The sequence below is a fragment of the Orcinus orca genome, chromosome 1 (assembly GCF_937001465.1).
Source record: "Orcinus orca chromosome 1, mOrcOrc1.1, whole genome shotgun sequence".
Taxonomy (NCBI): Eukaryota; Metazoa; Chordata; class Mammalia; order Artiodactyla; family Delphinidae; genus Orcinus; species Orcinus orca.
In genome coordinates this window covers 18,798,142-18,811,022 of record NC_064559.1, presented here as the reverse complement: position 1 = coordinate 18,811,022, position 12,881 = coordinate 18,798,142, and the positions used below count along the sequence as shown (strand labels likewise).

The window sequence follows — 12,881 nt, the reverse complement described above, 5'->3', positions numbered from 1 at the left end:
ATTTTTGTCCTAGACCTGGTTCTTCCTCTGGAATGAGTATGTCTCTTGGTCAATGAACCTCCAGAGGACAGCTCTACCCTTCTATCAAAGGTAAGGCTTCTTGGGCTATGAGGTCTCATCTTTCAAAGAGGGCTCAAACAAAAATGTTACATGGTAGTTGTGGCTTTTTTCCTTGGATAATGTGTAGAAGTTTCCAATACCAATTTTAGTTTCTAGTAGGTGCTTCAAAACACACGAATTCCCATCAATTCTCTTATGGAAATAGAAAATGTATTTGATTCTACAGTCCTGGAATAGTACACGTTCTTAAATAATCAACAATAATAGTAATAGTCAATGTTACCTGTGAATAAAGTAGTTGATGATGACTCCATTTGGTTTTTTAGGTGGCGTCCATTTAACCATTATGCAAGCTGATCCCAGTGCCTTAAGAACAGGAGAATTTAGATCCATGGGGGCTCCTTCAGCTGTTTTGACAAATATCCTACTGCTAACTCCACAACCTCCTTGAAAAAAAAGAAACCCAAGACCTTTAATAACTTGTCAAGCAGCGAAAAGAATTATATGTACATATAGAAGGGTACGAATATCATGACAATCATTTTATCTGAAATTTAGTATACACACAAATTTTGTAAACATACTTTAGACTAGTATTTAAATCTTTTCAGGATTTGAACATTTAAATAAGGAATCATTTTTGGGAAATCCATTAATTTGGGATTTGGGAAGTGGATTTGGGAAATCCATTAATTAACCACATTTTTATACAGACATAGACAATAAAGCTTATGCTTGTCTGAACTGAGGTTTCTCTAATTTACTGCAGTTATTCTAGCCAGAAAGTGAAAATGTGCTTCAATTTCGTAACTGTATATGTGACCTGAACATCATGTATGCTCTTAATAGTATCTTATTTTTGCTAATATTTAAAAATAATGATTGTTCCCTCAACACACAAAAGTCAAACAATGAATTTGAAGGATATTGTTTCTTCACAGCATAGCTTTAGGGACACAGAGAGGCAGAAGTTGATTTTTGCATTTAAATCAAGAAAACCTTAATTTAAAGCTATTTCCATGTGGATTAGCTGAAGAGTGGATCAGGGAAAGCAATACTCTTCAAACAAAATGTCTGAGTCTGGTTTGTAGAGACAAGTGGGCAAACTGACTCAATTTCAGAGATGAAGCATAGCAAAGTCGCAGACCCCCTAGTCCTAACCAACTCTACGGGAAATAGTACTCATTTGGAAAGAGAAGTTCCTAAGGACAGGAGTTTCATGTTGAGTATAAGGTTGGTAAATTTCTTTAATCTAAGGTGAAGCAACTTGTTTTGAGTTATACTTCTTCTCTCTTAGCAGTTGGGTGTTATATATTATATAACACCTGGAGGTATATAGGAAGTGAGAGAGGCTCTTCCTTAAGACCACACAGATAGATGACGACTTCATTGACCACTAGCCTAAGCCATGAAACTCAAGGTAACAGGTTAGGTACACGAGACAGGTATCAGGGAAGCACTGTAAAATATGTTGATTCATTTGAGTGTAACTCAACTTCTAAATAATGTCGCCCTTCCTACTCTCCCACCCCTAAATAAAACTGAAATAGAACCGAGGTGAGTACATTTCCTATGAGATTTTTGTAATGCCTATTTTGTTTTATATTACCAATGATTATTGTATGTGCTCTAGGTGTTTTTCTTTTAAAGGGCCTTATAAAACAAGACTTTGGGACTTCCCTGGTGGCACAGTGGTTGAGAGTCCGCCTGCCAATGCAGGGGATGCGGGTTCGTGCCCCAGTCCGGGAAGATCCTGCATGCCGCGGAGCGGCTGGGCCCGTGAGCCATGGCCCCTGAGCCTGCGCATCCGGAGCCTGTGCTCCGCAACGGGAGAGGCCACAACAGTGAGAGGCCAGCGTACCGCAAAAACCAACAACAACAACAAAAAAAACAAAACAAACAAGACTTTGCAAAACCACCATTTTCCTATATTTAAATATTCATGATTTAATGTGCAGAAATGCATAATGCTTCACTCAATGCCAGGCTCTGATTTGTCTGGGTAAACAGTCCAGTACCAATAAGAAATGAAATGTTAGTCTTTGTATTTGAATTGAGAATCTATTCCTTTTTAAGGAATTTTTTTTTTAAATAAAATACTTTTTAATAAAAAAAACCCTGGACGAGTGTCTGAAAGACTTTCACCATTTTGACATGCTTGTATCCTTGTCTCATATTGTGTGGATGGAGTCAAATTTTCCAGAAGGATGGACTGATGATGACCAGCAGAGAAGATCAGAGGTGCTACACTTCCAGCGTTGAGTAAGACATTGTACTCCACAGGTATTTTGGGGGTGAGGATCCCTTTAAAGAGAGAGAGAATAAAAACATGTATGTCTGTTTGGTCAACAAATGTTCCTCTTTTTTTTTTAAATGTTCCTAGTTTAAGAAAAATGTATGTTTCAAATTTTAAACTTAAATGTATACTCTTGCTTAATATAGTGATTAATAACTTCATGAAACTTAAGTTGGAAAATATTAGAATGCCTATTCCAAAAGTAAGAAATGTTTATCACCCATTTTTGAAAACAAATGAAATACAATAATTCTCTTCAAAGATATACTCTATGGGCAAATAAAAACGAAGGCATATTTCAAGGCAAATAAATACAAGGCAATTAGAAATGGTCATATATTTTTCCTAGGCTTACTTACTCTTAAAGTACATAAAAAACCCCACCAGTTTTGCTTGTGACAGTAATTTTTCTGTAGGCATTGTGTATGCATCTCATCTGACACGGATCCAAATCATAGTCTACCTAGAGAATTCCCAGTGCATTAATTATTGAGTCAGGACAGTCTACTCTGTCAGTGAGACTTATGGACCTAAATGTATATGAAGTTTGGGTTCAAAAACTGTCATTTTTCACAATGCCTCCTAAAGAAAGAAGGTCCTGTCAGTTTAGCCTTTACAATCTATTCATAGAATTAAGTGCCTGTAAGTTTTATTTGGCCATGAACAAGATGCACACTTTCTTAAGGAGAGATTATAAGCCTTGAATGAAGAATATATTGAAACTTTAGGCCCACTAAAGTTTCTCATTGATCTGACAGCTTCTAACATGTGGGCTTCCTTACTTACCTTTGTAATGCTTAAGTAAGTTTCTTTGCTACAGAAACAAGGAAATCTGTAGCACAGGACTAAAGAATGAGGTCTAAAGAATGAAATGTGGTTTTGTTTTTTGTAGCTACAGCTCCAATGTATGAGGGGCAGAAGAGCTAGCAAATACCAGAGGTGTTCAGTATTTTGTGTAGGATAGATGAAAACAAGGATCTTCACCAGAAGGACTCATCAATCATTTCCTTTGGAAAGGTGCTAGATGGTGCTGAATTTGGCAACCCAGGCTGAGAATTTTAATTTTAAATTTAGAGCACCCTAATGAAACTGTTGCTTTTGTCCTTACAGCTTAACTTACTGTTATTCTATCATCGATTCCTAAATTCTTCTCTCTGGCTTTATACCCTTCCTCGTGTTCCAGATTTGTATTTTGAACAGCCTCCTTCCCAGAGACCTCAATCTTAACAGGTCCAAAAAAGAATTACACTATTTTCCACTCCCAAACCTGTTATTCTTCTTTGGTTTCCTCTCTCCATTTCCCTATGCTGGAGGCCTTGGAGTAAGACCCTACCTTCTTCACTCTCAAGCTCAAGTGACAAGTATATTCTATCATTTGTTTCTTCAAGAAGTTTGGGTTTTATATATAATCAGTGAACAATGGATTGAAAACATGTGAGCCAGGAAGTAGGGTTACCAGTTGGAAAGCGGTTGCATGGTTGTAGCAATAACAAAACAAGAACAGCATTTCACTGCATTCCTGTCTTATGCCAGGCAACATACATTATCTCATTTCACATCACTAGAATGTCAACTTCATACAGCTGGGGACTTTGTTCTTCTCTTGAAGGTAGTTTCAGTGCTTAGATTTTAGTACAGAGCGGTAGCTCAAATGTTGATTGAATGAATGAATGAAACCACATGACAATACTGTAAGGTAAATATCACTACCATTTTTTAAAATGAGAAAACCAAGGGCCAGAGGAGAAACCTGTTGCAGATATCACACAGATTAATTGGTGTGGCCAGACTTGAACTCAGGCCCATTTGATACCAAAGCTTATCTCTATATTTATGCTGTCTCTTGATAATAAAGACTTGGATTAGGACAATCGGGGGAAAAAGTGAAAGGATAATTTTGAGAGAACACGTATAGACAGGCAGAACAGGTCTTGGACACTGATTAGATACAGCGAAAAAAGTGATGGAGGAATTAGAATGACCACTGATGGAACGAAATTATAGGTAAATATTTAAAGTTCTGAAGAGCAGGTTTCCCAAACCAGGATACACACACCCTGGACATTTGTGGACTTTTGTCCAAGTATTTTTGGAGACAAGGACAAACATGTCCTCTTTCCCAAAATCAATTTGACTTGTAAAATTTGTGAAATACACAACTCCCCTGCCCAAGCTAGGGAAAACCAGCAGAATCCCGCTATCCCTTGTTCACAAAAATTGGGTGTGGATTTTTCTCCCTAAAAAGCACAAGACTAGGAAATTTTATGTGTAGTGAGTGATGGGAACTTTCTCTACTCAGTTTTTTTAACTCTATCGTCACTTCAGAGTGAACTGTACACCAGCCGAAAATGTTTATGCAGACATAACCAGTGTGTTGAACACGTACAGATCCTATTCGCGGTGCAGTCAAAACACAATTTAATTTTTGTCACTTACTATTGCTTTAAAATGAATTTGTTATGCGTAATCTTCCTCAGACATGGGATGAGAAGTTGGCTAGGACCACGATGCTTCTGCTTAGTGTCAGGTAATAGACAATTCTATATTATTTTTTTCAGATATCACAACAAAGATTAATATCTAGAAAATTTAAGTAAATTCATTTTCTCTTTAATGGTATAATGAGTACATGTAATGAGCTCATTTAGAAGATATTCTTCAAGGCTTAATTCTCAACTGCAAGACAAAACTGGGAATGTTTTTACTGCTCCCAACAAGACTGCTATAATTATGAAGTTTGAGAGTTGTATGAAGGGGGTTGATTACAGAGAGAGTTGGAGACTCTGAATGTATTAATAGGTGAGGAAAACTTAAGCACTGTATTAGAGGTAAAATAAAGAGCAATATACTCAGGTTTTTTTCTTCCCCCCACTAAAGATGTTCTTTGGGGAGAATTGCTCGAGGTAGTAAAAGAGATTGAAGAGTGAATCAGTACCCTCTTGGTTTGCAATTTGACCTTTCACAGCAGGAAGATATGCTTATGGGAATATCCATCCAGAGTATCTTGGCATGTCACAGCATCCCACCTCAGATTTGGGGCATTGCTCCTTATCGTTACCCTGACATAGTCTATAAAGCAGTGGGAAGAAAAGGTTGCTGTTTGTACACACATATATATGATGAAATGAAGAGAGGAAGAATTGCCTGGACATTGGGGTTGGCTTTCTTCAGATTGACTTAATATCCTGAAATAGAACAGCATACCATGCTTTAACTAAAGAGATTAATAGAAAATGTACCCCTGAATGATAAATTATACAATACATTATTTGGGGGATGGAGACAAACACATTGGAATTCAATGCCAAATTTGCATGAATTTTTAAGATAAAAAGCAAGACCTTAAAAAAGTTGCAAGGTTATGGTGATTGCTTCAGGTTTTTTCCAAACCTCCTGGGACTGCATGTTCATTCTGTCTTCTCTGATCTTAGGGTAGAACTTGTAGAAAAGTTTGACAAACACACATTTGAAAAACATGCCATGAGTCTTGAACTAGATAAACCACAGAATGGAGTCAGATCACATCCCTCTTCTGCCTTCATTTGTCCCTGGTAAATTACCCACCCTCTACGGATGCCAGTCTCTTCAGCTGTAAAATGATGACACTAATAGCCACATCTTAAAGTGCTGAAAGGATTAAATTAAAAAATTTATGTAAAGCATTTTAGGTCATTACTGCAAATAGAAAGTACTGAATAAATGACAGACATCTCCACAAAAGGAAATGGAACGAAATGCAAAAAACCCCCCAAAAACCCACAGTTATGACACTGTTTTCATGTGCCTTCTAACACTTCTGAACCCATCTTTATATAAAGCTGCTATTCTAATTACAATTACAGCAATGCTATATTGAATCAAGTAAATATCTTTATAACTATCTTGTTATGCTAGTTTTATTTTTTACATATACTTGGATGTGGTCAACTTGTCTTCCTGTAACGATATCCTCGTCTTTATTCTCAGCAGTAATTTAGAGTGGTCTTCCCTTTGATTTGTCTGAGGTTGCACCTCATTATATGTCTTTAGTCTGTACCTACTGGTCTGCTTCCAGTAACTTCTCTGCTTAAAAGGACAGGACTCCTAGGAGGTCAGGAAACAAAACTGTACTTCCACCACATCTCAAATATAGACATAATCTTGATCATGGCTGGTCAAAGCATGAACCCAGAAAAGGCAATTTTCCACATCTTGGTTAATAAATGTCCTTTATATACACCTATGAGGTGTTGAAACAGAAAATGCTCCTTGAAGCTGTGAACATGTCAAGCACTGACACACATTTATTTAGGAAGAGGGCCCCCTCCACTGTCATATTTTATAGGACAGTGACATGAAAGCCTCCTGTGTTCCTGCAAACCCTAGACCATCTGCAATGAGTCTGAAACGACCTAGCCCCCTGGTATTCTGATGACTAAATGAAATGAAATGGGCATATTTGTTAAAGTCAGCTGGCAAGCCACACGACTTGGTGAGTTCCTGAGTTCATAAATTTATGTCAGAGCAAGACGAGCAGTGGAAACTCACGTGAACCAATTTACCCGAAGTGCAAATGGCAGTTTTGTTATTTGGTGTCAAAGTTACCAGTTGCACGATGACAAGCTGCCATAACACATTTTCCTGTTCGCTAAAGAACAAGGATTTCATTGGTTAATATTCCTGGTGAGGCTCCTTTTCATAATTTACAACAACTAGATGCTGATAGGTTATTTAACATTTATGAAGTTAAGATGTAATCAGAAAAACCCTGATTATCTTTACAAATAAAAAAGTTAAATTATTCAACTTTTTTTTTCCTCTGTGGCTTCATTTCACAGCAGGTGCACACTTCACAATGGGACAAGTCAATCAAATAAAGCTTTTCTAAAATCCTTTTTTAGGAGCTGGAACAAGAACGATTCTAAGAGGAAAACTATTAATTCGGTTTGATAGCCACGTTTGCTTCAAACCACGGGCTGTGCTTCACATAATGCTTTTAACAAATTAGCCCAATGTCTCCTCTGTAGAGATAGGGGTATCTTGGTTATGTCCTTTGGGGGCCATGGAAGTGAAACCAGACCCTCTTGAACACACATCCATACCAACTGTATGGAAATTTTACGTCGTTTGTATAATAGTTATCATTTTATGCCTCTTCTACCCAACTAGATGGTAGGGTTCTTGACAAGAAGGACGATGCCTCATTCATTTTTCTTTTTAACTCTCAAAATGTCGCATCGTGCCTCACTCCTGAGAGGGTCCCAGTAAACATTTTCACGTTTGTTAAAATGAATAGATGAATCAATCCACTCAAATGTAAATGAATTACATCCTTTGAAATTTTAAGCTGCAAACAAAATGATTCTACTGGGTTACTGGATGAACTGCCCTTGAACTACTTTGTCCTCATTTACGTTTGCTGTATCTACGGCCATTTTTCTTTTTTTAAGTTTTGAACTGGATCATAGTACAATGCAGAAAAAAAAAATCATTTGCTTTATGTACTGTTTAGTGAAAAAATATAGTACAGTGGGTTTGCTCATAGAATTTGGAGTCAGATTCATTGTGGGTTGGCTCTGACACCTATGTGATGAATCACCTAGAGAAAAAAGCTTTTAACATCGAAATTGACTTTTCTCATTAGCAACACAGAGAGAACATTGGATGTACTACACGTTGTTATGAACATTAAATAGATATGTGTTAATCTCTTGGAAAATGCCTAGCACATATTAGAACTCAATAAGGTGAGATAAATTTATTAAACACCCAAAGCAAAGACAACAAAAGCAAAAATACACAGATGGGACTACATCAAACTAAAGAGCTTCCGCACAGCAAAGAATGAATAGAATCAATAGACTGAAAAGACCACGTATGGAATGGGAGAAAATATTTGCAAACCACATATCTGATGAAGGATTAAATATCTAAAGTATACAAGGAAGCCCTACAATGCAATAGCAAAAAAAAAAAAATCCAATTGAAAAATGGACAAAGGACCTAAAAATACATTTTTCCGAGGAAGATATACAAACAACCAACAGGTACATGAAAAGATGCTCACTATCAATAATCATCTGGTAAATGCAAATCAAAACCACAGTGAGATATCATTTCACACCTGTTAGGATCCCTATTACCAAAAAGACGAGATAAATGCTGATGAGAATGTGAGAAAAAAGAACCCTTGTATATCACTGTTGGGAATGTAAACTGGTACAGGCACTATGGAAAGCAGTATGGAGGTTCCTCAAAAAATTAAAAGTAGAACTACTATATGATCCATCAATTCTACTTCTGGGTATGTATCCAAAGGAAATGAAATCATTATCTCAAAGAGATAGCTGCACGCCTATGTTCACTGCAGCATTATTCACAATAGTCAAGGATTAGAAACAACTAATGTCCTAAATGTCCATTAGTGGATGACTGGATAAAGAAAATGTGATATATATATACAATGCACTGTTGTTCAACCTTAAAAAAGATGGAAATCCTGCCATTTGCTACAACATGGATGAACCTAGAGGGCATTGTGTTAAGTGAAACAGACAGAAAGACAAATACCTAATGGTATCGCTTATATATGGAATCATTAAAAAAAAAGTTGAACTCATAGAAACAGTAAATGCTGGTTGTCAGGGGCTGAGAGAATGGGGGAAATAGGGAGAGGTTGGTAAAAGGGTGCAAACTTTCAGTTATAAGATGAATAAGGTCTGAGGATCTATTGTATAACACGGTGACTATAGTAAAGAAAAGAAAAAAGAGGAAATATATGAGATGATGAATGTGTTAATTAAATCAATGGTGGGAATCCCTTCACAATATATACGTGTATCAAATGATCATGTTATACACTTTAAATATATCACCATTCTATTTGTCAATTATACCTCAGTAAAAGTGAAAAGATAAGTGAAGTAATGTAATATGCAAAATAAACTACAAATCATTGAAATGAGTTTTACATTTTCTTCTGAAACTCACCACTACTTGTCACTTGGCTATTACTCTTATAAGAAACCCGAAACAATTACCAATGTTGAATCATCCCAATTAATGCAACATGAATTCTTTAAAAAGCTTAATGCCAATTTTGACTTTAAATGGATAGTATCTGATGTAATACACTGCAGTTGATGAGTTCACTGAACACCAAGATGCTTAATGTCTACCCGCAGGCCATATTGTGGCTAGCTACCCTTTAATCAAAACTTGATTAATAAAAATCATTTATATTCCTAAGCAATATTAATTTAAATGATTTCTCAGTAGAAGAATTGTTGCCAATTCTTTTCTTTAATGGACTAAGAGATAAATGTGACAGGAAAAGCACCATTATTTCAATATTATGCATTAAGCCTAAATAACTCACCATCTTTAGTGAGAAAAAGCGGGTGTTGAATCCAATGATATTGTTAATTAGAAGATGATTAAGGGCTAGGATAGATCAAAACAGAGTCGTCATCTTGATAAATTAGAAAGTCCCATTATTACCTTCAGAGTTTAAATAATTTTGAATGTTTGGATTCTGAAATGGCATGGATGCCTATCTCCATTCTTAATCTGAGTAAACCCCTTACGTCCCATGAAGTATTTTCTTTTTCATTTTTCTATACATTTTCAACCACTAAGGTAGCATATATCCTTTTTTCTCTTTAATATGAATGTGTAAATTCTGACCCAAGGTTCAGAGCTTGTAAAAGGTGAGAAGAAATGTTTAGGAATAAACTAATCTGGTTTACGTTGTCTGTAGATTCAAATAAGAACAGCCAGCATATACCCAGTGCCCACTGAATGTGGGCTTCTATAGGAAATCAAGTGTTTGAATAATTTTAAACAGCAGAAAATCCAAAATTTATTTATATTTGCCTGAATGATAAAGTTTAGAAGCTTACTCAACATTTTTGTTTCTTTAATACTTTAGCAAACATTTTATAAGGACATGTTGTTTGTGTATCATCTGATTTGAAAGTACAAATGATGTACAGAAGAGCGGAAATCTTGTTTTTTTTTTTAGTTCGGAGAGTTTTGATAATCTTACCGCTAACTTTTGTCAAGTAATAACGAGAGAAAGTAAACCAGGATTTACTTGGGAGGTAAAAGACAGTCTACAAAGGGCTTAAAATAGTCTTTGAATAATCTCTCTGTAGTTATTTGAGAAATGACTCTTTTCCTTTCCCACCTAATTAAAATCTTCCTGGACCTGGAATCTAGTTTTGCTAAGTCATGTCTATTCTTTCTGCACTTCTAGATGGGTCAGTAATGGCTTCTGGTTACTAGTTCCCTCACGCCTCAGGAGATAACTATTGCCAGGTAGATATTTTCCCTTCAGGGGCTTGTCATTTTCCACCATTAATTCTTCTGGTCTTGACATGCCCCCCACAAAAAATTTTCTCCCCAAATCGTTTGGGTTTCCCCAACACCTAGCTCTGCTTCTTGGCCCTCTAGGCTACTATTTCAGAAAACCTAGTTGCTCTATCGTAAATCTAAAAGACTTTGGGCAATAAATGGAAAGTATGATTTGGATTTAAGAGTTAAGCCAAAGACAGGAAGGAATTGCTCTTATAAGGCAGCAGAAGAGCGCAGACCTGAATTTGAATTCAGGCTGTGTGATCTTAAGTAAATTATATTACTTCTTCAAGATTCAAGTTTCTTATCTTAATATTTTGATAATGATATTACTTGTCTACCAGGGTTTGCATGAGAATTAACTGCAGTAAGGCAGGGAAAGTGCTTATCAAATTGTTTGGCACATACTAGGAATTTAAAAAATGGCAAATATACACAAGTAATGTTAATGAATATATGATATTTATCACAATTTCTCTTCCCCTGAATATTCTCATATACTCTCTGGCCTGAACCCCTTTTACTAACAGCATTTATAAACAATAAGGCAATTTATAGATAACACTGATAATTAACAATGTGTAAACTGAAAGCCCACATAATTGCACGGGTCATTTTCTGTTGCCAGGCAACCACAGAGATATTTTTCTCCCAGCAACTTACCTGTGTAAGGTCATTCTGTCCTTACTGACCACAAAACAAAATACGTGTGAAAAAAAAATCAGTTAACCACTATTTTGGCTTTGGACATTCAAGGGAAACTGGTTTGATCTGCATTTTCAGAGATTTATTGTAATTGACCACTTTTGACCACCCATGATGTGGGTGATCCATGGTTACTAAACTTGGAGCACATCAATGTCATCTGCCGAACTTAACTCTAGCCCAGGACATTCTTATTCAGTAAACTTGGGGTTGAGAATCTGTCTTTGCACAAGCTTTCCAGGTGATCCTAATGTTCACTCAGGTTTGGGAACTACAGGTATGGACTGTTTTGTCCATTTTTCAGCTGTGTATGATGTAATCACTTTGCAATGGCAGGAGGGTATGATGAATACCTAGAAAGCTCTTGATTGCCAGCAAATAAACAACCTCAAGTTATAACAAGTTTGTTTTCTTCCTGTTTAAAATATATATTTGTGACTATTCAGGAACAGAAAATGTTTTTATTATCCAAATCAAAACACAGCATGAGGTACTTTCCAATAAAATCAACTGTAGATTATACACAAGTCAAAATCATCTCCCTGTTTACTAAGTTCAAAATCCTTCTAGGCACCAGGAAAAAAGTTTAATTTAAGACTTTAATCTTTCCATATATTACAGGGTTTCTGTCATGGAGTTTGTGCATCTGAAACTAAAAGATTGACAGGCCTGGATATTATGGATTTATTAACCGCTGGTTACATGGTCAGAGCTAGTGTGTAAAGCATTTCTACAATATCCCTTAGGCTGGACTGGAATGAACAATTTCTACAAAATTGAGGTAGACAAGAGTTAAGGTGACATTAAAAAAGCAAAACTTATGCCTTATTTCACAATGATCCTTTTCTAAATAGAAACATTATACTTTAAACATGAAAATATGATATTGAACTCAAAGAAAAAAAATGACAAAATTCTGGGAAATTTGAAAGAAATCTTAAAAATTTACAAACCCAATCTTGCAATATGCAGTTTTATGATTTTGAAAGTGGAGGCCTTGGGACCTAGCAGATTTTGGGGCAAATACATATTTATTTATTTAACATCTTTATTGGAGTATAATTGCTTTACAATGTGTGTTACTTTCTGCTTTATAACAAAGTGAATCAGCTATACATATGCATATATCCCCATATCTCCTCCCTCTTGCGTCTCCCTCCCTCCCACCCTCCCTATCCCACCCCTATATGTGGACACAAAGAACCAAGCTGATCTCCCTGTGCTATGTGGCTGCTTCCCACTGGCTTATCTATTTTACATTTGGTAGTGTATATATGTCCATGCCACTCTCTCACTTCGTCCCAGCTTACCCTTCCCCGTCTCCGCGTCCTCAAGTCCATTCTCTACATCTACATCTTTATTCCTGTCCTACCCCTAGGTTCTTCAGAACTATTTTTTTTTTTTTAGATTCCATATATATGTGTTAGCATACGGTATTTGTTTTTCTCTTTCTGACTTACTTCACTCTGTATGACAGTCTCTAGGT

At 36.2% G+C, this 12,881-nt stretch overlaps 1 protein-coding gene across 1 annotated transcript in view; it reads right to left on the bottom strand.

Moving 5' to 3' along the window:
• The window catches only part of USH2A (usherin), a 782,904-nt gene that overhangs the window by 149,928 nt on the left and 620,095 nt on the right, over positions 1-12,881 (bottom strand). Inside the window, exons 58-59 of the mRNA XM_049708907.1 lie at positions 2,206-2,364; positions 344-506 (exon numbers count right to left, since the gene is read on the bottom strand). Of these exons, the coding sequence (XP_049564864.1) occupies positions 344-506; positions 2,206-2,364 (322 nt within the window). The remainder of the gene's footprint in view (positions 1-343; positions 507-2,205; positions 2,365-12,881) is intronic.